This window comes from Onychomys torridus, chromosome 5 (assembly GCF_903995425.1).
Source record: "Onychomys torridus chromosome 5, mOncTor1.1, whole genome shotgun sequence".
In the NCBI taxonomy this organism is placed as follows: Eukaryota; Metazoa; Chordata; class Mammalia; order Rodentia; family Cricetidae; genus Onychomys; species Onychomys torridus.
The window spans coordinates 58,061,407-58,088,027 of NC_050447.1; the positions used below are offsets into that span (position 1 = coordinate 58,061,407).

Genomic DNA, 26,621 nt, shown 5'->3' on the forward strand with positions numbered 1-26,621 from the left:
TGTGCATGTGCGAAACTAGCAAAAGACCCAGAGGTGGTCATTGGGACCTCACACATCTGCTTTGCATTATGGATCATTAACAAGATTTCTCTTTTTCTCCTTTCTTCATCAGTGTAACTTTGAATGGTGACCAAGCCATATTTTCTTCATTTCTTAAGTTCCATAATTCTTAAATTTGAGTACATTTGCTTACCTATCAAATGGTCATGGTTCTATAAGTCTGATCTGAAGATGGAAGCAGAGGACCACCTAGGAATTGCCCAATCTAGTGCCCTTGCTTCTTGGCTGATGCCAGTTCTCTTGATGTCCCCTTGCCTGAGGTAGGCTGGGAAGTGTCACTGGTGGTGATGGAAAGTAGGTCTGCTGTGTGGTCTGGGACTCCTGCTCTGCACTCTTAGGTCAGGACTTCTCACATTTTCCATAAAGTTTAAATCAAGCTACTTGGCGTAGTTCATGTCAGAATACGCAGGTATCTTTTAAACTTTGAAAATACCTTAGGTTGCCCAAGCCCACAGGTGAGTTCTCGTCAAGACCTAGTTTTCTATCTGTGCTAACTGGTGAGCAGCCCCATTATTTAGTCATGCACTAAGTGTTAGGACCGTTGAGGTTGCTGCCTTATGGCCTGGTATATTCTTAAGTATCTTGTCTAACTCTACATATGGTGTGGTTCTGCCTGTTTTTTATTTTTATTATTTTAATCTATAAATCCCACAGCCATCTTTTTATTGTTGTTCTCCCTTGGGATTTTTACTAAGGAAACTGGTTTATTTGTTCTGCAGTTCCCATGCTCTGGTTATGCTGGTCATGTCACTGTGGTCTAGTAACTCAAGTGTGACCCTAGTCCTTTGAATTTCATGGAATGGGGAGAGTGGGATCTAGAGACTGTAGGCAGATTCTGTAGGTGATGCTGTGCTCTACTATAGGAGGCACATGTTAATTATTTCTCCTTTTGTGACATTTGTAGCCATTCATGTTAGACCTGAGAAGTTAGGAAGGTGTGAAGAGTGGTAGTAGTCTGTTTTATCTTGTGAGTCTTCCAGCTAGAGCACTTTCCTCAGGACAATCTTCCCTGCGTCTGCCGTGTAGCTGCCATACATAGGTCCCCGTAGAAAAGGATGTTTCACTTCACTGCTTTTAAAGATAACATTCCCCATTCCCACTCCCTGAGACAGGGTTTCTCTGTGTAGCTCTGGCTATCCTGGAACTCACTCTATAGACCAGGCTGGCCTCAAACTCAGAAATCTGCCTACTTAAGCCTCCTGAATGCTGGGATTAAAGGTGTGCACCACCACTGCCCGGCTAAAGATGGCATTCTTTTTTTTTTTTTTTTTTTAGGATTTTACAGTGTTCTGCTGGCATGCATGCCTTCACGCCAGAAGAGGGCACCAGATCTCATTATAGATGGTGGTGAGCTACCATGTGGCTGCTGGGAATTGAACTTAGAACCTCGGGAAGAACAGCCAGTGCTCTTAACCTCTAAGCTATCTCTCTATCCCCTAAAAATGGCATTCTTAGTAGATGCCTGTGGATTTCCTAAGAGCCATTTGGAATTCATACACCAAATGTTTGACATGCTTCCATCCATACCCCTTATAACCTGTGTTATCATACACTTCTGTACATGCTTGCACACATGCTATGGTTTATTTTTATTTAGTATGCTGGATTTTGTCTCTCTGTAGTCTATCTGTGATTTCCTTTGTTCTTTTTATTTTAGTTTTGATATTTCTCTACTTTGCAACTTAGTCTAGCAGTGGCGTGGTCTGCTCTCTGTTCCTGTGCTCATACCTATGTGTGCCTTCTGGGTTAGATTTATGTCTAAGGTTTTCATTCTTGCTCTGTTGTTTTGTTTAGACTTCTTTGCAATGCTGATCATTGAACCTTGGACTTTACTTCTGAAGTGCTTTTCATTTACTTTAAGTTTTTGACTCATTTTTGAGGTTTATCCACTTCTCTTCTGATTGACAGTTTTTGAAGCTTATTGTCTTCCTGTCTTACCTTGCATTTGAAATAGTGGATTATGGTTTCCTGTGTTGCAGGCGACTTCTGACTGTGTTCTACCTCTTTAGCCACCATGCTTCATTTGGATTTAAAATCTCTTCTTGAATTTACATTAGATGTGTATCTCTGAAGTTCCTTTTCATGCCATTTTTTAATTGGCAGAAATATGGTCCCCGCAGCACATACAGAAAATCTTTTTACGTGACTCCATCATTGTTGGTGTTTTAATTCCTAGCATTGCACTAAACATGGGGCTTTTTCCTGTTTAGCTATTTAATTTGAGCATCTACAGTACATATTATTCTCCTTCTCTGTGAGTGTGTGAAATTCCCTCTGGTTGTCACTGCTCTTCTGAGACTGTCCTTGGCTTTGTAGTGAGAAGCTATTGGCTTAGATCATGTACTTTTAAAAAAATGTTTATTTATCTTTATGTATATGAGTTTCTGCCTGAAGTATATTTGTACTCTGTGGTCATGACTGGTGTCTGTGGAGGCCAGAAAAGGACCCAGATCCCCTAAACTGGCCCATGGATGCTGAGACCTGAACCCATGTACTCTACAAAAGCTATTAACCACTGAGCCATCCCTCTAGTCTTTTGCCTGTCCATCCTGTTGGGTAATCCACCATAGCTGGCAGTGTCAAGTGCATTTGTAACTCTGGGAAGGTTGTCATTATCTGCTTAGAAACAGGACAGTATTTGCCCAAGAAATGGAAAGGGGCTTCTGAAGAGATGCTGTCAAGGTATAATCTCAAGTAAACTTTGACCTATCAATAAAACTATTTTTATATTTGTAGGAATTGATGTTTAATTATCATAAAATTCATATGAATTGTTATTTTATTAGAATTAAGACTAGAGAGTTTAGATTATCTGTGGAGATGGCTAGAAAAGATCTCTCTCTGCCTGCAGTATCTGTAAGTTTATGGGACAGTAGGTATATGTGCACGGACCTCTTCTGTGTAGTTTGGATAGATGTTTTTATGACAAAGCTTGGAAACATTTGGCCTCTAACATTTATATTAAACAAGTATTTTGAAAACATTCATGTGTTTAAGATGCTGTGCATTAGTGTTAAATTAAGACACAAAGGATGAAAAATCCTGTGACTAGAAGCAGTCACAGAAGTAAAAATGAGACTTTGAATCTCTGAACTGTGGCGGTTCCTAACTCATTGTTCCTGGGACTTTAAATGCTGTGGGTATTATATGATGCAGGAAAAACAGGTGCACAGGTCAGTGACCTCCCTTTTCTCCTTAATCCAGACAGAGTACTCACATATGCTTTGGATAGTTATAACACAGTATTAGAGGGTCATATTATTTTCAGTGGTTATTAGAGATAGTTTACACACATGCTGATGAAGTTAGTGTACATTATACTGGTCTTTCCTGGCCTTTCTGGCTAGGCAGGATGCTTATAGTGGAACATTTGCTTCCTACTACCTTCTAGAGAGACAGTTGAAGTAGTCACTGGCCAGGTTTCTCCCTTGCCTTGAGCACTTGGCTCTGCATTTCTACGGTCATTTGGATTGATGGAGCTCATTCCACTGAGTTCACAATTAATTACATGTATTGCTTACTTTAGGGTCAAATCCCAGTTAGAAAGTGTGGTCTCTGACCTCTTGTGACATGTTTGGCATTGACATTTCTGAGTCTTCCTGGACTTCTTGTCGCTACAGACATATGTAGATCTGAACTGTAAGTCCTCCTTCCTTGTGCCTAGGCTTCCTATGAAAGTATAAGTAGATGCACATTGCTAATTTTCTAAGATTCTGCCACACCCGATTCCTAGGAATTATGTGAAATTTAGTCGTGTCTCTGTGAGATTTTATTCCCTTGGGATTATCAGAGAGAAGGAGAGTGAGCATTGCCTAAATAAGCTCTTTAGAAATGTTAGCTTTAAAAACTGCCATCTACCCCCCACTTTCTACTCATGGGGTCTCTGGAGTCCTTACAGTATCACTTCTGCATCCTCATTTTAGTTTCCATTGACTCTTTTTATGTACCTGAGAGATTTGTAGACACACTTTATTACTGTTATAATTATGACTTGACCTCTCATTGGGCAGACTTATAGGAGTGATTCTGGATGCTATGGTCCACAGTTGCTTCTTCCAGAGGACAGATTTTAAGGCACTCATCTTGCTTTAGAAGCTTGTCTGTTTGCATAAATTTGACATTTCTTTGCACTTCTATGAATAAAAGACAAGGCACCTGAGAGCATAACTAACCACTAAGGAATAAAACAGCAGTATGGAGGATAGAGAAAGGTATGGTCCAGATGACAGCTTGCTCCTATGGGTTAGAAGGTAGTGATGTATAACCCTACAGACTTGGTTTGAAGGAAAGATGCAGAGAGAGTTTGGAAGGCCTTGAGGAAGCAGAGAGTCCAAATGCAGATTGTCTGGGTCATGTAAAGCATCTGTAGATTTGAAGGGACATGGCTGAAAGGGTCAGGTTAGGAGTGTGATTAATGTCTGCACCAAGGTGTTTAACCAGTAGCTGGAGAGGAGTAGCAGGGGCTTTAAATACAGAGTTAAGATAAAGCACACTCATTTCCCCCTTCTGAGCTAGGTTAAATGGTTCCCCATGTCTTAAGCATCTGCCTTGTGTGTGTGCTACTCTGGAGTTAGTTGCTTTGCATTTACCTGCCTGTGTTGTAGTCCTCCTGCCTCTTGCTGTCACTGGGTTAGTGCTGCCTTTTCTGAGGTGGTACTGACTATCAGTGTGCCTAATTCTTGCCAACCTTTCTCTCGTGGCTCATGGAGTCCACATGGCCAGCGCCTTGCTTGTTTGCTCTCTCTGCATGGCTCCCTATGTCGCCTCCTGCTGCCTCACGCCAACTGGACTCTAAAAGCCCTGGGCTCTCTGTAGGCCTGGCTGCCTCACACTGCCTGGGGTGACACGCCCAGGCTCTCCTCTCTGTTCTTTCTCCGCAGCCCCACACTTCTCAGTCACTTCTCTAGTTTTCATATATGACTGTCTTCTTAGACTCCTCTTGATTCTAATTGTATATAAAATCCAAAGCCCTTCTCAGTTAGACCCATCATGTCTTCTTTTCTGTACACCTCTTCCCACTTGGTGTTTCACCAGAGACTGTCCTAGGGTATGTGAGAATATCACAGATCCTGAATTTTGTATTTTTCCCCTATTCATGAACATGTGATGTTGTCATGTGCATCCTTTTAAGACCTGCTTCATGCAGTTTTGAAGATGTTGATTTTGATATAGTTAACTCCCTTCTCTCTATTTTCATAGTAATATGCTTAAATTCATTTTTATCATTAGTTAAAGTTTCTTAGAAACTTTAAAAAATATTTGTTCACTGTGGGTATTTTAAGATTAGATTACTCATGCATGCCAGGCAGTGGTGGCACATGCCTTTAATCTCACTCAGCACTTGGGTGACAGAATCAGGCGGATCTCTGTGAGTTTGAGGCCAGTCTGGTCTACAGAATAAGTTCTGGGATAGCCAGGACTGTTTCACAGAGAAACCCCATCTTGAAACAAAACAAAACAAACAAAAAGAATAGATTACATCATTCACGCTTATCAATATGAGTGGCAAGTACAGCAGTTGAGACAGTAATAATAATGAGTGTTTGGGCTGGGGCTGAAGCTCAGTGGTTGAGTTCTTGCCTAGTATGTTTGAAGCTGTGGGTTCTTTCTCTCTCTCTCTCTCTCTCTCTCTCTCTCTCTCTCTCTCTCTCCCTCCCTCTCTCTCTCTCCCTCTCCCTCTCCCTCTCCCTCTCCCTCTCCCTCCCTCTCTCCTTCCCTCTCTCCTTCCCTCCCTCTTCTCTCTCTTTCACCTCCCTCCCTCCAGCACTGCACAGCCATGTACACGTGCATGCGCACTCACAGAATACTAAGAGCTGTTTAGTTGCATTAACTGAGGAGGTAATTTCAAGAAGGGCTGTAGTGATGGAGAACATGGAGCCTTCATTTAGTGGTATTTAATTTTCACAATTCTGGGTTTCACAACTCCCCTTCTCTGTCCTCCCACTTACTACTGGAATACAGCGAAGCCGAGGAGAGTGAAGGAAGTCATGTAGCACTATACCAGCTGTTGGAGACAAAACAGAAGTCTAGGTGTGTGCGAGCGACTCACTTTCCATTGGTGGTGTGCACTTCTCCACTGACTTGTAAATGGTCTTATTCTAGGTATGATTTCCTTCAGAAATTGTGTGTTCTCTGAACATGTTTTTATCTTTTAGTTCTCTTTTGTTCAACTTTTTACCAGCATGGCTTCAAACTCTCAGATATCCATATGCTTCTGCCTCCCAAGTGCTAGAATTCAAAGTATGTACCACTGTACCAAGGTGCCCATTTAGTTTTTTATTAGTGTGATTGGATCCAATCTTTCTCCTGACATTTTGTGCTTTTGAATTTTTATTTAAGAATTTCTTGTATTCACCAAGAATGATAACTCAAGAGACTGAGGTAGAAAGATTGTCTTGAGTTTGAGGTCAGCCTGGGCCACAGAGAGAGACCCAGTCTCAAAACAAACAAACAAAAAAACAAACAAATAAATAAGAGAAATGATTCATTTTTCTGTTTTAAAACAGGTTTATTTTATTTTAATCATGAGTATATGCATGGGTTTATGCACATGAGTCCAGATGTCTGCAGAGGCCATAAGAGGACATCAGATCTCTTGGAACTAGAGTTACAGACAGTTCTTACCACCTAGTGTGGCTGCTGGGATTTGAACTCAGGTCCTCTGGAAGACCATTAGATTCTCCTAACTGTTCATTCATCTCTCCAGCCCAGAATGCCTTTTTTTTTTTCAAGGCTTCTACAAGAATATTCTCTACACTTTGTTTTACTACCATACAGCCTTACCTCTCAGTTCGGATTTAGTCCACCTGTCTTCTATGGCCAGTCAGGATCCAGCTAGTTTTATTTCACTCTATAGTGACTCTCCCTTCTTTAGGATCTAGACACAACTGTAATAAAAAAATAAAATAAAATAAACTCTTGTAAAAAACAAAACAAGACTGTAAAAGCCCAAGACCTGTGGCCAGCCATCATGGGATGGTTTCTTTGCAGTCAAGCCTTTTCCACTGCCTTGCCCTCTTTGTGGGTGACAGACTCCTCTCTTGGCTTGGGTTAATCCCATACCCAGAGCTGATGACTGACACAACATACTCAGCAGTCTTCAGTGACATTTGCTAAACACTGTATAGACTCTTTTTACTCAGTGATTTGTCTTTAGCAACTGAAAACCTTAGATCTTTGAAGAACTGTACAGATCCTCCTACTAGCCCTGCTGTTGTCTGGATTTGTATTGTAAAGAAAGTCATTTCCTTACTTCTGAAAACTAGCACCCCTTTGCACCCAGTGTCTTAGTCGAGACTAGGGAATTTCCAAGGCTAGGGAACATTCCCTGCCCTTACTAACACAAGACAACCGGTGCCTTGCTTTCCACGTTGGTGATTCCCTGGCTTGCTCTAGGTTGAACATCCTGGAGCATCTGTAGTCTGAAATTTTGCAAATTGAAGATGATCTTTGGTCTCAAAGTGGTACTCAACAAGTTTGCATTTCAGACTTGAAACATCAGGGATGCTCAGCTGTAAATTTTAGGCAGAGATTCCCCAGGTCTAAATCATTTGATAATGTTTAAGTTGTATGTTCTTTTTCATGGTTAACTATTTTTGGTCAGTGTGGTTTGAGATCAGTTTGCTGAAGATATTGGTAGTTCATTCCAGGAAGATATCCACATTTAGCATATGATAGTGGAGCTATCAGTATTTCCTAATGGGAAAAAGAAAAATTTTGAGATGTCACCTACATAGTGCAACAGTTCTGCACCCCACTGACTCTTTACCTGAAGCCCAGAAATGCAAACAACCTGGCCTAGGGCTGCTTACCTTTAAGCTGGGTTCAAGATTTCTTTTTAGAGAATTCCTTCATGATTTACCTTGGAGATGGGAGTGGGGAGGGCCACAGGATAAAGGAAATGCAAGTAAAAGTTATGATACACAAAAAAATGAATTGTGACCATAGTCTTGATAAATGTCAATAAAGTTAAATCAGTACTAGTAAACAAAACAAACAAAACCCTAACACTCAACATAGAAAAGAGAACTAGGCTAGAGCAACTAGAACACCAACCAAATCTAGGAGTAGTAGCAGAGCTATACAGAAGGCAGTCATATATTCATATAACAGGTTGTTATACTAAGTATCATTAATCCTTCCAGATTAGCAGATAATACTGAAGAAAGGAATCCAATTACAGACCGTGTGTACTGTGACTCCATTCTGGAAGCATTCAAAACCAGGAACATTGAACGTGCTTGTAAGGAACGTGTCCCAGTGCTAAAATGCATATCTAACATGTACCAGACTTTGGCTTGAATTCGTGTGTGTGAGTGTGTGTGTGTGTGTGTGTGTGTGTGTGTGTGTGTGTGTGTGTAATCACACACAGTTAAAACAGAACTTTAAAAAGAAGTAAATAGGAAGGAAGAGTCTGTTTGGGAGCTAAGTGATGAAGAAGGGTAGGCAGAGTGGGCAGGTTCATGTCTCTGCCCCTCTTGTCCCTTGCTGTCTTGTCTTTCTGTCCCCAGTAGGCTTTCTAGGAACAATGTTGACTCACTGCACTCTGCTGTAAGGATCCAGATCATTTAATATTATTTATCATTTATAGTTAGTTCTCTCTTTTCCACTGAAGACTTTTCTGTGCCAAATTAACAAACTGAAGACAGTATCTCAGTTGCATGGGAATTATGTCCTTTTAATGCTTTGCTTCTGAACATTCCTACCTCTTGTAGAAAGTACACTCTTCTAAGATTTGAGAATAGAATTGTAGTAAATGAGATCAAGAGGAATTTATAGATAATTTAAACAAAAGGCCTAATTATTTTGCTTCTTTCTTTCACCAATAGGCTAGATAAGATATATGATTTTTGTGACTATTTTTTATAAGTGAGATTAAAATTATCAAACTATATGTAATTTTAAAAGATTTAAAAATTATATTTTAATTTTAAAATGAAAAAAATATATACTCATTTTGTATATGTGCATGCAAGCATTGTATATCCACATGCCATGTGAAGGTCAGAGGACAACTTGCAGGAGTTGATTCCAAGCCTCTCTGAGCAACCCAGTAGCAACCTGTGCCAGCTGGGCGTGGGAGGCACTGAGCTAAGTGTTGGTCCACATTCCCAGCATACACTTGGAATAAAGTGTTACGTGGTTACCAGGATGGTGACTATTCTCAGGTCTTTGAACCTATAACCAGTGTGGAGCTGTTCACAAGAAGTGAGAGGGCATGCAGTCATGAATTAGAGTTTTGATGGGCAGGAAGCCTTGCTACACTTCCTGGCAGCCATTTTCTCCTGGGTGAAGCCATTGTTTTCATCTCTGGGCTCAGTTCTCAGTATTCATTTAGATGCAGTGCAGTTTCTGAGACGGACTCATCATTGGGTTCATAGGGAAATGATAAGTCAGAAATGGTTTATACAAGTTCTAACTTTTCTAAAAGTGATAAGTATTTTCTGTTACACTTAACTGTATATGTTTGTTTTTCTTGTGGGGATAGAGAGTCCTCAACATGCAGAATTGGTTCAGGGGAGATGAAACTTAAGAATTTTACAGCTTGTTTGAATGTATCATAACAGCTGCAAAGTAGTATCCTGGGGCCCCAGGCAGTGGGAGGAAGATTGCAGGAGTAGAAGTGAATAGGAAAGATGAAGAAATGTACTGAAAATGTTCAAAGACTTAGACATTTCTACACTGATGACTTGTTACGCTAAGTCAAATTGCAGTAGAGGACTAGAAGAGGTCTGCGACTGTCCCTCAAATGAACTCCGAAGGCCTGATGCTTTACAGGATAGTCCCATTGTGGCAGCACCTCCTTGTGCATCACCTGGCTTCTCAGCTTGTCAAGGCAAGTTTACTGAGCATGCTTAAGCTAACAGTACTCAGGCTAAGACATCACTCCTCTGTATAGGAACTGCTTTGTTCTGGCCCAGTTCTTGCCATTTCCTTTACTTTTGGAGAAAAGTGGTAATTAGTCCTTGAGTTAGTATTTTACAGAATGGGAGGAAAGGGGTGAGCATAGAGAGCTGGTAACCAAAGATGCTTCAATTAATAAGGAAAAAGTAAAACTCTTCGGTGTTTTAGCCCATGCCCCAAAGCAGTCTGAGGGTAAAGCAGCCCAGAAAACCCATTTGTATAGTGAGAGTCCATGGATAAAAGTGTATCAAGGAATAATAAGATGCAAAAATGTTCTTCTTCACAATCTGGGACCAGAAAAGGGAAATCCTCAGGAAAATGTCCTCTACCTGGCACCATACAGCCACTGTGCAGTAGCCGTCTTCAAGCATCTGTGGCATGGTGGCTAGTTTAAGAATTTCCTGAAAAAAACAAAAATGTCGCCAGGCAGTGTTGGTACACGCCTTTAATTCCAGCATTTGGGAGGTAGAGGCAGGTGAATTTCTGTGCGTTTGAGGCCAGCTTGGTCTATAGAATGAGTTCCAGGACAACCAGGGTATGTAGAAATCCTGTCTCAAAACCCAAAAACAAAAACCTCACAAAAATAAGGCTTTATTGCTACCTCAGATGTATAGTTTACAGAAGTCCTAAATGAGACAGCCCAGGCAGATGAATGTAGTGAAGGCAAACCTGAGTAGAAAGGCCGTTGCTCAGTTTAGACCTAAACACTAGCTAAAGTTTACATGGCATGTAAAATCAAACCTGCTTCTCTAAGGGCAGTCTTTCTTATTGCCAGCATGATGGCACAGTGGAGAATTCCATGTGATCCCATGAGATGGCTCCATTCAGAACACAAGTACACTAACTGCCAAATAGAGTGCATGCATTACCTTTAGACCACAAATGTATAAAAGAAAAGTTTCCTGTTCAAGTTGAGTTCTATCCCCAAGGACTCTCATTGTATGTGCAAGTATTTCAGTCTGGAAAAAATTACAACCCGAACTATTTCTTGTCCTAAGCATTTTGTAAAGGGAGGTCAGCATGTATGTGCTGGGGTTCTTAGGACTATGTATGACACACTAGGTCTTTAGGATGTGTGTTGCTTCCCAGCTTATATGCTGCATTTTAACTGAGGTTATTGTGGCTCCCCAACCCCATGTTAAAATGGCTACTTTTGTGTAACTCTGTCCTTTGGTAGTGTTACTTGTGGCTTTGTTCCATGCTTAGAAGGTGTTCTCACAGAAATTTAAGAAAGTCTCCAGTGTTTCCCTTTGAATGCTTAGTGGTAGTGTCTTGACTGTTAAACTTGATCTGTTAGGATTTTCTTATGGGCACAGATGAACACAGGGCTTCTTTCCCCAACCCCATCCCAGCAGTCAGGTATCCTCAGGCCATGCAGTGATAGCTGACCTTTCTACCAGTGATCTGAGTGCTCCTTTGCATAGCCTGCATTCCTGACATGCTATCATCTTTAGTATTCATGGCTGTCAAAATTGCCTTGATTCAGACTTTCTGTTCCTCCTAGTTCTTGCTTTGCTCATCTTCCTGAGTGGTATTTCAGGTACTTAGCCTCCAGCTACGCTTCTTTAACTCTCACTGTCTGGGACTCAGGTTTAGATTACTGCTAGAGTGTGGGCTGGACGTGCACAAGGTACTTAGTCAGCCCTTAATACCTGACCCAATTGACTAATGAGAACAATCACATGATTGTAGTATATCAGTTCTTCTATTTTTAATATCGTTATTTGTTTCCCCAAATAATTTGTGAATGTACTTACAGTTTGTCAGCTGAATGTCTAGGTTCTAAAGATGTGCTTTGTAAGTGAAGATTCTGTTGACCCTTGTTTGATTTGGGGGGCCTTTCGGCTGTGTTGTTCTCTTCTTTCAGTGTCTTGGAGAGCAGCAGCGGCAGGAGGTGTCTTGCATAGCCAACCCCATTACAGAAGTACCTGCTCATTCCTATGTACTGACGGGACTGGGTGTTGAATTTCATTAAGTCCCTTTCAACCTGGATTACATTTTTTAGGTTGTGTGTCTGTATCTATGTCTGGGTGTAGGGATGCACACAAGAGCACAGGTGCCCATGGAGGCCAGAAAAGCCTCTGATCTCTGGAGCCACAGTTGCAGGTGGTTGTGAGCCACCATATGGGTTCTCCAAGAGAGCAGCATGAGCTCTAAACCACTGTGCCATCTCTCTGGCCCCCTGAGTTAGATTTTTAATGATGTTTTACTTTTAGTTTCTTAATAAATAAAATTTGTATTTATAGTTCTCAATATTAAGTTTTCAGTGAACATTTGGTTATGGTGTTTGCTTTTGATATTTGAATTATATAAATATATTAACATTCACAAACAGATGTAAATATTAGACTGTATATTCAAATATCTTTTGTTAAAATTGTGCATGAGCTTTCCTTTGGTATACTAGTTTTTATTTTGCATGGTGTTTTGTAAGTTTTTTTTAAAAATAATTATTATATACCAGTACCTTTGCCTACCTTTATTATTTATGGGCTAGAAGAGAATCTGATCACTGAAAGTATGGCAAAGTCAACTTCTGACCATGTCCCCAGTGGTGTTTTTTCTAAGGAAGCTTTTTTGCCCACTTTTTCTTTATATCTTTGGAAACTGGATATTTTAATTGATCAGAGAACTACATTTTGGTCATTTAACATTTTCTTAGAAGACTATATCATCTATAATTTGTTAAGACCTGAGAAAAGTAGCAGCTTAGGACTATGGGGATTTCCTTTTTGTGTGTGCCTGTGTCCTCTAGATAGGTCTTCACTGTGCATGGTTCTTCACTGTGAATTCAATTAGGTAGTCATAAGTCTTTGTGTTTTTTTCTCAAGAAAACACTTCTAAATAAACACTGTCAGGCTGTTCTTCTGACTCAGTGCTCTTAGCCTTGTCTGACTGGGATCTCTGTGATGTTCTTGTTTTACCATTGTCTGTTCCAGCTGCATGACTGACAAAGTGTGTCACCTTTGGAAATCTATCTGGGCCGTCTATGTACTCAGTCCTGTGCACCCCTTGCTCATATTTAGTTTAGGTCCCAGATCTGTTAAGTCTCTAGATCCATGTTCTGTTGAAAATGTAGATATTTCCCAGGTGTGAACTCAGAGAAGGGAACTAATGTCTGCAGCTCTCTATTTTTGCCAGCACTTCATTTATTCCTCACAGGTTTTGTATTATAACTGTCTAGGTCTTCATAGTTTCTAATGACTTTTTCCAGCGCAGTTGCTCTAGGTTCCAAATCCTGTACACTGAGACCCTGATCCTACTCATGTTTATGCTTTTAAATTATTGTTGTTTTTTAATTGTCTGGTAATATTATACTGTATGAATATTCTGTATTTAATTGTTAAGGTGCTTTTATCCTTTGACAATTTCATGTACTGTATTTGATCATGCCCTGCCCTCCTCCTCCCCCAGATCTCCTGCAGTGTGTTTGCATGTTCATTCTCAGTCTTTCTGCAGTGCTTGTTTTTCATCCTGTCACATTGGATGTGCTTTCCATTTTTATTGATTCTTTTGTTTTTGTGTTTCACTATATATGGTGTTTTGTGTGATAATTAAGAGACTTTTTTGTTCTAAGTTATTTATAAATCTAAATAATCTCTAAGGTAGCTTTTTAAAGCTTTTGACTGAGAATGTGGCAGAATTAGTATGATCAGACTTCACCTTCCTCCCTGACACATTCTTATTTGTTAATTACAGCATCTCCATTGTCAGAGTTAATGTTCTGTTCTGTTCTCTAATCATAACCTCCATGTTTCTGTCTTAGTCCTTCAGTTAATTTTATGACAGAAAAAGTAAATCTGTGAAAGTTAGCTGCCTCCTAAACAGAAAGTCGCCATCTTCACCTCTTTTGCTGGGCTCATCTGGGCTTTCCCAGAAAAAAGGACAAAAATTCATCTTTTGAATCAAGAAGGTCCTTAAATGCTGGGTTTTGGTATTTTTCTTTTCTATTTTCAAAATCATGATAAAATTTATTTTTCTTTCTTTTTTCTTTTTTCTTTTTCTTTTTGGTTTTTTGAGACAGGGTTCTCTGTGTAGCTTTTCACCTTTCCTGGAACTTGCTTTGTAACCCAGGTTGGCCTCGAACTCACAGAGATCCGTCTGCCTCTGCCTCCTGAGTGCTGGGGATTAAAGGTGTGCGCCACCACTGCCCGGCTGATAAAATTTATTATGTCTTGTTTTATTTTCTCTTATTTTATTTTACTTATTTCTTTAGATGTTGTGTTACTTTCTTTTCTTACATGGGATATTCCTGGGAAGATGCTGAGGCCATTCTGATTTGTCTCATAATTTGATTGTTGTTGTTGTTGTTGTTGTTTTGAGGCAAAGTCTCACTGTACCTTAGGCTAGCCTCATACTTGCTGTGGAGGCTTTGTAGTCCAGCCTGCCCTTGAGCTCAAACTCTTGATGCCTCCTGAGTGCTGGGATTGCAGGCCAGCATCCACATGTGCTCTGTTTTTATCTAGATTGGCAAAGGGCTGTTTGGAGACCACTAATTTATAGGGAAACAAAATGTTGATGTTTTCCGTTTTTTTTTTTTTTAAATGAATAAAAATAGAAGAAATATGTAGCATTTTGTTTGTAATAAAACCAATAATAAAGATTAAACCAAATGAAGTACAGATGGACATAAGCAAATAGTGAAATGTTGGAGTAAATGTAGCTGGTGAACATAGCATAGCAACTACTATTATTTTCTGTGATTCTGGGGAGGTTTGTAATGTTTCACCTTTTTATCTTTTATTTTTAAAATACCATAAATATGTAAATCAGCTAGCACCAGTGTGTGCTGCGAGCTGCAGAAATACGAAGTAAGGACTCTTCCAGAGGGAAGCCAAGACTCAAGAAGTACTGGCGAGACTGGCTTTTGAATGTCTTAGCTGTTCCCTGCAGTGCATTTCTTATGTAGCCTTCCGATTTGATTCTTTTCCTAACAACTTCTAACAATGTGCTTGATCATTTACTGGGCACAACTTCCCTTATACTATTGGCATATTTTGGATAACATACCTCAGCTGTGTTTATTATTCATTAGCAAACATCTGGCCAGGGCCATTCTCTGGACAAAAGTATTTTAACTAAGATACTGTTCTACATCCAAGGACAGACTGCAGATAGATAAGCATTAGCTCATCTCGCCTACAGATAAGAGATAACCACTGATAATTAAATCCTTAACTCCTTACCTTCACCCTAGTTTATTAACACAAGACCCTAATTTAAGAGCTTTACCACTTACTATTCTGAGATAGTGTTTGGGACATCTGCTAGTTACTGAGATAAGGTAATTATTCCCACGGATCCAAGGAGACCACAAGGCCAGGCAGATGATAGGTGCCAAGCTTCAAGCTTCATTTCTTGTGCAAATTAAGCTTTACTCCTTCCTCTTTTATCTCATCCCAGGTGTTATTCCTAGTTCTAAAGACTCCCCCCCTCTTAGCACTTAACTCAGAGTGAAAGTGCTTTTACTAACCAAATACTACACATTGTGCCACAGGTTCCTAGCAACCGAGTAAACTTCCCCTACCCTACTAGGAAGTAGTGCAGCCAGAGAATTGCGGATTGTATGTGTATATAAACTGGAAGCTTCAGAGACTTGGGAGAGAACAAAGATGGAAAGAACTAAGATAGAACAGTGAGAGAACAGCAGCAGAAGGGACAGAGAGGAGCTAAGTATCAGAACAGAAAAGAAGCTGTGTAGATAGAATTGACCTAGAAGAATAAAGTGAATGGACTGAAGAGCTCGATATGCTTAGATTCTTTTGATATCCCTCAGATTAATTCTCAGCCGCTGATAGCATCTATTCTGGACTCTGGGAGAAATCTCCACTGGCAGGTACCAGTGGGGACTTCGCTAAGTGTGTACATTGCTTTTCTGGTGATGGCGTGTGTCCATGTTCTTTGTGTAACAACCATTCATATAATCTCACACAAGTTCTTTTGAAAAGTATTAAAAGTATTCTAAAGTCTTTGATGGAAGATTATGAGAACCTGTCGTTAGAGTCTGCAGAGTAAAGGCAGTAATGCAAAAATTCAATTGCTTGTTTGACCCAAGTCTGCCCAGTGATTTGTATTGTTAGTTGGGACTGTTTTGAGCCAGTTTGTCCAAACATACAGGTTTAAATTAGCACCATATGCTCCTTAGCAAGCCTATCTGAAAGGACCAGTGGATTGTTAAATTACCCCATCGTGGGTGAAGCTGATCTTCCTCTAGTTCCTTTACTTTATAATTGTGTTTGTAGCTTTAAAAAATGTACTTATTACCTTTAAAAAATGTTTATGTCTTTGAAAATGTTTAAATTGTGATGAAATTCAAAACATTGCAAATGGCTAAAAACAAAATGTTAAAATGTTGCAACCTAAAACAACTCATGTTACAAGTACTTTATTAGGGTGATGTGCTTTTGATTTAACTTGGGACACTTTTAGAAGGAAACTTTTTGTTTGTAATAATCTTTGAAGAGCTTGGAAATAAATTCTTTGCCTAATTCATCATTTTCCATGAAAAAAATAGCAAAAAAAAAAAAAGTAGAATTGAAGGACACTTTTCCCCTTCCTTCCTTCCTCCCTCCCTCCCTCCCTCTCTCCCTCCCTCCCTCTCTCCCTCCCTCCTTCCCTCCCTCTCTCCCTCCCTCTGTTCTCTCCCTCCCTCTCTCCCTTCCTCTCTTCTCTCCCTCCCTGTCTCCCTCCCTTCCTCTCTTCCCTGCTCCTTCCCCTCCTTCCCCCATTCTTCTCTACTTCCTGTCCTTTGTTCTTTCCATAAATGTAATAAATATAAGTCATAATAAAATAGGAACAAATGAACAAATGGCCCTTCCTTTTTTGGGGGGGGGGGTTTACTCCTTTTGAGTTGGCATCACTGGAAATTTCTAACTTTGTGTTTCCTCTGTGTTCAGGTATATGTCCCGAGTCCACGGTATGCATCCCAAAGAGACCACCCGTCAGCTGAGCTTAGCTGTGAAAGATGGTCTTATTGTCGAAACTCTAACAGTGGGCTGCAAAGGCTCAAAAGCTGGTATTGAGCAAGAAGGATATTGGTTACCAGGTGATGAGATTGTAAGTATATTTAATTTGATAAATTCAGAAATTTGGACTTTTGGGTTTTTTGAATATTAATATAACCTATAGAAATCCATTGTCAGAAATTTAACAATTCTTAACATTTTTATTAACACTAAAGCTCTGTATTGATAGTTTCCTTGTGATTCCTTAGGAGAAAACTAACTTTTACAAAAATTCTGCTATTCTGTCTATTGTCTTGCATCTTAAAAATAAAACTAAATGTGCATATAAATCATGGTACTTTTGGTGCTTTCTTCAACTAATATTAGTTTAAAACATGTTTCAGTGCAGGACAGTGTTTATACTGCCTAGACAGATGGAAAGCGACACATTGCTTATTTAGAAATGCTCACTTGGATGGCATCAAACCCCAATCCAGGCTTACAGCAGAGTTTTCATGCACAATACAAAGGTCCCAGATGTTAGCATGACTGGCCCTGGTCCACACTGACCAGTGACTACTGGCAGGCTTCAGGCCTAACCATAAGTCAATCAGGATGGATATAAAGTTACTTCTTTTGTACCTTCATTTGGCTCCAGCTGTGATGCCTCTTATGGGAGGGTGTGCATGATTGTGTCCTTTCAGGACACGGCTTTATGCTGAGAAGCACATGGAGAAGTCCTTTCTTCTTGCATAAAGATTGATTTCATGTGTGGTATTTCTATCTCCCTATCATATTTTTTTGATATTTTAACCAACTAATTGGAAATGTCTTAGTTATTATAATAAACATCACTTCAGATAATAGGTTTTAAATGTACATTTTGGGGGATTTAATAATTCTCTAAAAATCTAAAATTTGAAAATTTCATAAAATCTTCAAAAACTGGTTCATTGTGGGAAAATGTCCTGAAAGTTTTTGCTTCATTTCATTTTTCTGGAGACAGACAAGCCCATGGGTTCAGTGAGGCTGAAGGACTACCACCATGGGTCTCTGATCATTCTAAATGTAGGAAGTTGTTCAGGCCCGACAGTTTTGTCAGTTTTATTTATTTATATGTCAAAGCCTCAGAAAACCTGGGGTGATGTTGTTACTTGTATCAGTGCAATTAGTTTGTTCACTGGACTATTCCTGAGAAGTGTTCCTGTTGCCACCAGAGCAGTTTCCTTTCAAGTCCTGCTGTAGCTGGAAGCTTTGGTGGGGCAATGGCCAAGATGGCGTGAGCCAAGATAGAGCAAAGGTAGAAACTGAGTCCAGTGTGACTCAGCACAGTCCAGAGAAGATGGTGTATCCTGTCCCAAGATAGAGCAAAGGTAGAAACTGAGAGTCCAGTGTGACTCAGCACAGTCCAGAGAAGATGGTGTATCCTGTCCCAAGATAGAGCAAAGGTAGAAACTGAGTCCAGTGTGACTCAGCACAGTCCAGAGAAGATGGTGTATCCTGTCCCAAGATAGAGCAATATGCACATGTAATATAACTGAGCATGTCAAACTTTTGCTTTTATTATAAGATATATAACCATAAAGACTCAAGGATAAAGTAGTATATGGAATGAGATAATGTCCATCTTAAGCATTCCTTGCTTACATGTCTGGAATTGTTTAAACATCATTGATTCAGTCCTCAGCTGTAATGGGCGCATATTAATATTTATTTCATTTAATCAAAGATTAAGAGACATCATGTCTAAGACAAGGCTTTCTTATAAAAGAAAGTATTTAATTGGGGGCTTGTTTATAGTTTCAGAGGGTTAGTCCATTATCATAATGGCAGGGAGCATGGTGTCAGGCAGGCAAGCAAGGGGCTAAGAGCTTACTTACATCCTGACCCACTGGCAGACAGGCAGACAAAGAAAGACACTGGGCCTGGTGGGGGCTTTTGAAACTTCAAAGCCTATCCCCAATGACATACTTCAAACAAGGCAACACCTTCCTATCCTTCTTAAAAAATTCACCAACTGGGAACCAAGCGTGCAAATATATGAGCCTGTGGTGGCCATTCTCATTCAAAAACCACAAGGATTAAGTGAAAATTCACTCATTCAGCAGTGAATATATACACAAATATATTCAAAGCAAGTGTTTTGACCAGTAAATAAGTATACTTAGTAATGACCTCTTGTGTAGAAAGGTAATACAGTTAATAATAATATAGTGTATAATTTCAAAACAGCTAAGAACTGGACTTTAAATGGATGTGTTAATTAGCCTGATGTGGTCATTCCACTATATATGTATGGATATTTGTGTGTGTGTGTGTGTGTGTGTGTGTGTGTGTGTGTGTGTGTGTGTATCAAGGCATCACACTTACCCTAGAAAGTTGTAGTTATTACTTAAAAATTAAAACTTTAAAGTGATTAAAATAGTGTCTGTAGACAGTATAGTGAAAGCATCAGTTTGGGTTTACTAGCTATAAGCAGTCTTTTTATACTATTTACTTCATAACCAGTATTCTCCAATATAAATACTGTGAAGAGCTTGCCTGCCCTTGAAAAGTAGCTCTTGTTGAAGTTATGAAACAATGAAGCTGGCTGACGAAATGAGTATTTTACCACCTGGGCTGAGATAACACCCTTTGTCTTGGCAGTGAGTGTCCTCATGCCCTATGACACCCCACAAGCCCCTGTGATAAACTGTGTCACCTATATCACAATAGGAGATTCTGCACTGCCCCGGCTTTGTGTATTTTTTATTTAACTCTGTCATCTGCGCAGGAGGCAGGTCTAAACTGTGAACTGACAAATTAGTAAATGCCCTCCACACCACAGACACTATGTTATTTAAAAGTTCTCTCCTGAATAAAAAGTATACCTCAAGAATGTTTGATGGAAGGAAGGGCCACCTTTTCTAATTTATACGAAGTTCTGGGGCCAGGGCATTTGGGGCGTTATAGTTTCACTACTTAGTGGTGTCAGTTGCTTTGGTGCCCTACAGACTTGAGTTTTAGAGTGCAGTGTGTATGTTGAACACATCGTTCAGGTTATGATAGGCTTCAATAAGAGGGTTCTGTTGATTAAGATTAGGTGCTAATGCTCTTCTTATTCCTCTGAAGAGAGAAGCTGTAGTATCAGAAGTGAGTAAACAGGATTACTTCTTGAGTCTTACAGGCTTTGTCTCCCGAGTTATTTTATGTAGCAGAAGTTGGACGATGCTTGTCTTCCCTCCCATCAGTGTGTGGAGAAAGAGAAGCCAATTAGTATAGTTTTCCTTTCTCCCACACATCTATGGTAAAAGGAGCTTAAAAGTCAGTTTGTTGGTATTAAATTGCTAATACACTCCTATTACCTCTTTTCCTCTTGAAACAGTCAAAAGACATGCATCTCTGGACCATGATTTTTATTAAGTACAGCAATCATGTCCTAAAACCTCCCTGTCCTATATGAAATTATATCTGTCTTTGAGGAAGCCAGTATATTATAATACAAAGGCAGAGGCCCCTGGGTTACTAAAATTCCTCCTTCTAGCATATTCTCAGCCGTTTTTCATTGGTGATCTTACACAATTTGCAGCTCCCTGTGTAAGCCCAATTCTGTTGGAGAAACTATGGTAAAAATGTTTAGTGTCTAAGTATCTTCATGTTGATTCTCATATGTGTATATGAGATAGTGGAATAAAGCATCAGTCATTCACAAGACTACTCCTGTTACTAAATGGCCTGCTTACACAGTAGTTGATAAATAAGTATACACATCAATCTGCTTTCTAAATGACATATCCACAGTACTTGAAAAACACACAGGAATTTTTGTGGCCATCTGAAAACTCCTAGACTGGTAATAACATTGACATTAACTGATAGGGTCTGAGTAGTTCTTATAAACATGGTTTTCTTAGCTTTTGAAGTTCTGTTGGTAAGGGGACATGGAGTGCCTTTTTGCTATCTGAACATTTATTTAATACTTTGTCATGTCAACACCTTTTCTCTTTTGAGTTTTTAAAGCTAGCAGAGTGTCCTTTTTTTATTTTTGCAAAATAATTAATGAATGCATACATACACATGTACACACACATGCTTGAATGTATACATGCATACATGCTCATGTATACATGCGTACATGCTCATATTCATAGAATGCTTTATCATCTGCTTACTCTAAAGTACACATGATGGGAGGCCATATTTCCAATATTACATCCCCTTTATTCTTAAATTTTGAGAACTATATTTCTTGGGCAGAGTTTTACCACTTGCTAGAGGACTGAAGTTTAGGATTTATGAGTTATCTTTGTAATCAATAAGTTAATGTCTTACAAATTAGCCTTTGTTTATAAAGTGCTCAACAAAGGGTAGGAAGGTGTTTCCAAAATACTTATTGTAACATAGGAAGCAGGTAACCTTGAGTTTTGGATCATTTGCAGATGAAATATATACAAATGTATCTTGAAACCAGTGATTATTATGAACTGTTGGTGAGTTCCAACTTTATTGACAGTTCCCAGGACAAGGCCACACTTTTATTTGTAAGTGATTTTGATCTGACAGTAAGGAATTTAGTTGCTAGTGTTGACTATGGCTTAAAAATCTTTTATAAAAATGATGTTGCTTGTAAACCTCCTTTCTCCATTTATAGACCTGCTGCTGGATTTGGACTCAGGACCTCATTTCTTTCATAGTTCATGGCAGTATAGGGATCAGGCATCTGCTGAGAGCCACAGATTGCAGTTTCATGTATAATACTCTGCTCTCTTGTTCTCCTGCAGTGAGTCCAGACTAAATGCCGTGGCGCACTTTCAAGTGAATCATTCCTAACATCAGGACTTCAGGTCACTCTCAGGCCTGAGAGCATCATTCTAAATGAAAAGGGGCATTCTACATTTTTCTCTCTGTATTTTTCACTTCTCAATTGTCTTAAGTTCTTGATATTTTTTAAAAGCATAATTAATGGAAATACGTATTTTGTGGTTTCCTAAAGAGATGAGCATCTTATGTTAGCAATGAATGGGCTAAAATCCCACCCCCAGTGGGGCAAGATAGACACTTTGAGGGAGTGCCATCACCTGTTATTTCCAACTCAAATGCCAGCTTGTAAGAAGGGTTGATTTATATTTATCTTGAAATTTAGCTAAGTTCATGCCTCTTAGGTAAAACATTGGATTAGAATTGATGGCCTTGTTCCTCACAGACCTTACAGCCTGAAGCCACAGCAAGAGGGGCTTCCCTGGCTTCATCCTTGAGGAATCATGTTGAGAGGCTGCTGAATCCAACCTAACTAGACATTCCAGTACATTGCATATATAAAGCATGTAAATTTAAGAATTAATTTTAAAAACAATTAAATTTTTACCCTTTTTGTTATAGTTATATTTGTCATTAGGCTTTTGTTTCTTTTTTCTTTTTAGGGGGAGGAGGGGTTTGACACAGAGTTTCTCTATGTAGTCTTGGCTGTCCTGGAACTATGGAACTAGCTCTATAGACCAGGCTGGCCTCGAACTCACAGAGATCTACCTGTCTATGCTTCCTGAGTGCTGGATTAAAGGTGTGCGCCACCACCGCCTGTCTCGTTTGTTGTTTCAAATACCCTAAACACAAATTTCATTGTATGTTGATGCTGTTTGTGTTTAAAAATTGAAATGTTTTTGTTATCTTTATGTCATTTATGTATGTATATTATATATATTTTTTTCTTTGAATATTCATTCCCAACCTTGGTTACAAAAAGAAGTAAACAACCCTTTATTTCTTAACTAGTAAGTAAATGCTGGAAATTGTTAGTTAACTAGAAACCAGTTACACTAGAGTATTCTGTGATTTTAAGCTGTGATTTACTGAGAAGTGACTCCGTCAAGAGTCTGTTTGCTCAGTATTTTGGGTGGGTCTATCCTTCTCATCATGTGCTGGTGGACTGCTGTGTATGTGAGTTCCTGCTGTTTGGCCCTTTCTCCTTCTGAAGTCTGTTTCACTGAGCAATATTGTAACTTATTTTCAAAACTTAAAATCACTAAAAAAATGTAACCATCATATCCTCCCATGTAAATGATTAACTGAATTTGTTAACAGAATTAAATTAAACCTATAATGGTAGAGGATTCACTTTACATTGTATCTGCATTAAAGCACACTATAATACACATGCTTAGTAGTATAATGTGTGTCTGCTCATGAAGACATAGGGAGTTAAAAAGTTAAAATTGCCTTTTGATTATTGAAGAGCCTTGATCAGAATTTGGAATACCTTTTTTTCCAACAGTTCTTCAAACGCCTTCCTAGGTACATGGCCAAACATCTTTCTGAGCTTCCTTTTTATCCCTGAATTGGAGCTGATTATATTTTCTGTTCTACCTTGCTCAGAGAAATGTTGTGAAAATCAGATATGATAATGAGTTCTGAAGTGCTTGGAGAGAAATATACACATGTGATTAGAAGCATGTTATTCATTTGTGGTGGCTTCGTTCCTGTTTTGTGCAATATATAGATAGTAACACTGGCTGACATCTCCTGAGTGATCAGGCTGTGCCAGACACTCCTCTGTGCACTGTGTACATATGAACTCATTTGATTCTTACCAAGCCACAGGAAACAGGTACTGTCATTCTGTTCATTTTACAGATAGAAAATGACATATAGAGAAGGTAAGCATTCTGCCTAAGACTATATGGCCATGAGTGTCAGAGCCAGGATTTGAACCAGCTTGGTTCCAGTGTGCTAACCGAATGTGTATCAGGCTGTTGCTGGTGTTTGCTCCTAGGATCTGAGGGCAGCCTGTATAGATTTCATGCTGTGGTGAGAGATTGAGTTTACCATTCTCACATTCATTATTCTGACTTTTAAACAGTTCAATGTAATCCAGTTTCAGACCAATCAGACATGCATTCCTGGTAGTGTACAATATGGGTGGCACAGACTTTCTTTGCTAGTAAGATGTTTTCCTGACATGACTGCACATTTCATGGTACATGAATTCCCCGAGAGGTTTCTCATTGTCTATCCATAACCTTCTTCTATAGTCAGTGACAACTCTTAAGTTTGCATGCTACTGTCTTCTCATTAATGATGAGCTCATTAATAGACTTTGGTTAATATTGTCTGCCAAGTAGTATGAATTGTACTTCAAGTAATAAACCATGTGTGAAATCCCTTTAGCCCTGTATATTACCTGATAAGAGCAAAATTATGGTAGAGAGACCAAGATTATCTTGTTTTTATTTTGAAAGGCCTACAGTATGCAGCCTTTCTCCAGGACAGCAGCCCCAGACAAGGTGAACTAATTTTGCACTATGTTATTTTACTTTAATTCTGCCTTTTTTTTTTTTTTTGTAATGGAGTTCTAGCTTGTTTAGGTTAGCTCAGTTAACTCTTGCTAGACTTGTTTGAAAATTGTAAAATCTTTACACTGCTTCCAGTTTTGAACTTTGTGTTAGTGGGTTTGCTTTTTAAAGGCATTATTGTTCTGAAATAGCATTTTACACATGCTGCTAACTAGGCTGTATCTAGAGCCGCTGATGACTTCTGGTGACATCCTGTGCAAATGTAAACTTGGTTTATTGGCATACTGACAGATGTGTGTCAGCCTCACTATTTAATTTCTGTTCACTAAAGACAAATTGGAGGCAGCTTGGTCATGGACTCATTTTACACCTCAGAAAAATTTTAATAGGTTCTGAATTAGTGGTGTTTGTGTGTTTGGTGTGTTATGAATAGCTCTTGCCATGATTAAAATAACAAGAAGCATTGTCTTCTTCTTTAATCCATGTGATGATAGAGTTTGTGATATCCATATGAAAAATATACCCAAGCCAGGTATAGAGGCACACACCTGTAATTCCAGCACTTGAGAGGCAGATCTCTATGGGTTCTAGGCTAGCCTGTTTTACACAGTGAGTTCCAGGCCAGCCTGGTCTACACTGTGGGTTCCAGGCCTGCTAGTGAAAGAAAATACAAAAGTAGTTTTAAAAAAAGTTAATAATATCAAGCAAATTAATTTTAAAAGTTTCTGTACTTTGCTTCACTTAAATTATGGTTGCATTCCTGTAATTATTTTTAAAAGTATAGAGTTAAACAACAAGGACAGGTCCATTTCAGTGTCCGTTTCATAAGTAGGTAAAAAGTGTGCAGTGGAAAGAGGAAGGTGTTGATGTGGACAAGCTGGAACTGTGTTCTTCCTGCCCTTTTAACCATCCCAGTAACTACTGTTTGACCCATCATGTGAAAATGAATTAAAATAAGAAATTAAATCATGAAAGATGGCAGTTTCTATTATTAGTCAATATATATAAATCATTAATGTCCTTTAAAATATTTCCAAACAGCCATGAGAATAAAATATTTATCTAACTGCTTAGAATAAGTTCTTTAATTAAAAAATAGAGTAGAATTCTGAAGCTTATTTATATTAAAAATTTTGAATATGAAAATGAAATAGCTAATATACAATGTGTATAAGCTATCTATCTGAAATATGACTTTCACTTTAATTTTAATTCAGTTAAGCACCACATACATGTCTTTGGTGTACCTCAGTCAAACTTGTAGTGTCGCCACTTTTTTCTGAGTTTTATGTAAAATTAGTACTTCGTGATTGCGGTTCAAATGGATTGCTCCATCAGATGAGTGCACATTATTGTTCTAGTCAGTGAAGACCATCAGTTTCTTAGAAATGTAATGTTAACCCAGAAAGTTTAGATTTCTACAGAATTGACTACTCTGTCCTCAACATGGCTCTGGATGTAGGTTGGACATACATTGTGAATGGTAGTGACTGACTATGCTCTTTGTGAGTGGATGTTGGCATTCAAATGTGGTTGAAGTAATCAATGCTTATTTAATACTAGCTTGAACCCCATTTGCTGGGATAATATTAGCATCTGAGAAAATGAGGAAGCCACTCAACCTTGGAAAGAGTGTGGATATACATAAAAATAATGGATAGCTAAACCCAAATGTGGAATGTCAGGATCCAAATGTGGAATGTCAGGATCTCCACCGGAAGTAGCCTTGGTGTTGTTAAGTTTTCCTTTGTTCATTTGACTTCTACATCTACAAAAGAAGGTCAAGAGTTAACCTTTACTCTGAAGTATACTTTAGAAAAAGTGAAGAGTAACATTTAGAAAGAATGAATTCTAAGCTAAAAGCAAATCTGAGTCTTCCTGTCTCTACTCTGCCTTCCCTGGCTATACGGAGACCTCACTAGTCAGACCTGTTGAAGAATGCTCATCAACCCTTTGTGTTCTTGGATTGCTAGGACTAGCCCCAAGAAGCAAGCCTGCTTCCCCTGTTTCATACGGTAATCAGTCTCTTTCAGATAGTGTGACTAAACCTTTAGTTTCACATTTTCAATTTATTTTTCTAAATTCAACAGACCCTGAATATTTGGCGACCTGTCGGGACTTGGGCATTTTGATTAGTTGTTATTTTCAGTTAAGCATCAAATACTGTGGATGAGAGACAAGCACAGTGAGCTCCACCACTCGGGACTATGCACCCCGTCCCTGCAGTATGGCAGCACTCAGTTTGTAATCTGTAAAAAGCAGGACAAAACACAGGTTTGTCTGTTTGAAATATTAAGCTGCCAGTTGGTGTGGGGCACTCAGCTTATAAAAGATACCGTTCCTTGTATTGTAGTTTTAAATGAAAGATAATATTAGACCTGGGGTTGGCTTTGGGCATAATTCACTTTGGAGCTGTTTGCTATCAGATCATGTTAAGGTATTTCTGAGT

General features: G+C 39.1%; 1 protein-coding gene across 12 annotated transcripts in view; it reads left to right on the forward strand.

The window, feature by feature from the left end:
- Zmynd11 (zinc finger MYND-type containing 11) overlaps window positions 1-26,621 on the forward strand; it is a 92,763-nt gene that overhangs the window by 39,668 nt on the left and 26,474 nt on the right. For 9 of the 12 annotated variants that reach the window (XM_036187372.1, XM_036187375.1, XM_036187371.1 and 6 more), the window contains one exon: window positions 16,860-17,019. In XM_036187372.1, coding sequence (XP_036043265.1) covers window positions 16,860-17,019 — 160 coding nt within the window. Of the gene's footprint in view, window positions 1-16,859; window positions 17,020-24,118; window positions 24,164-26,304; window positions 26,447-26,621 lie in introns of those variants that run through there. The other 3 variants (XM_036187376.1, XM_036187377.1, XM_036187383.1) reach the window with 2 other exon arrangements.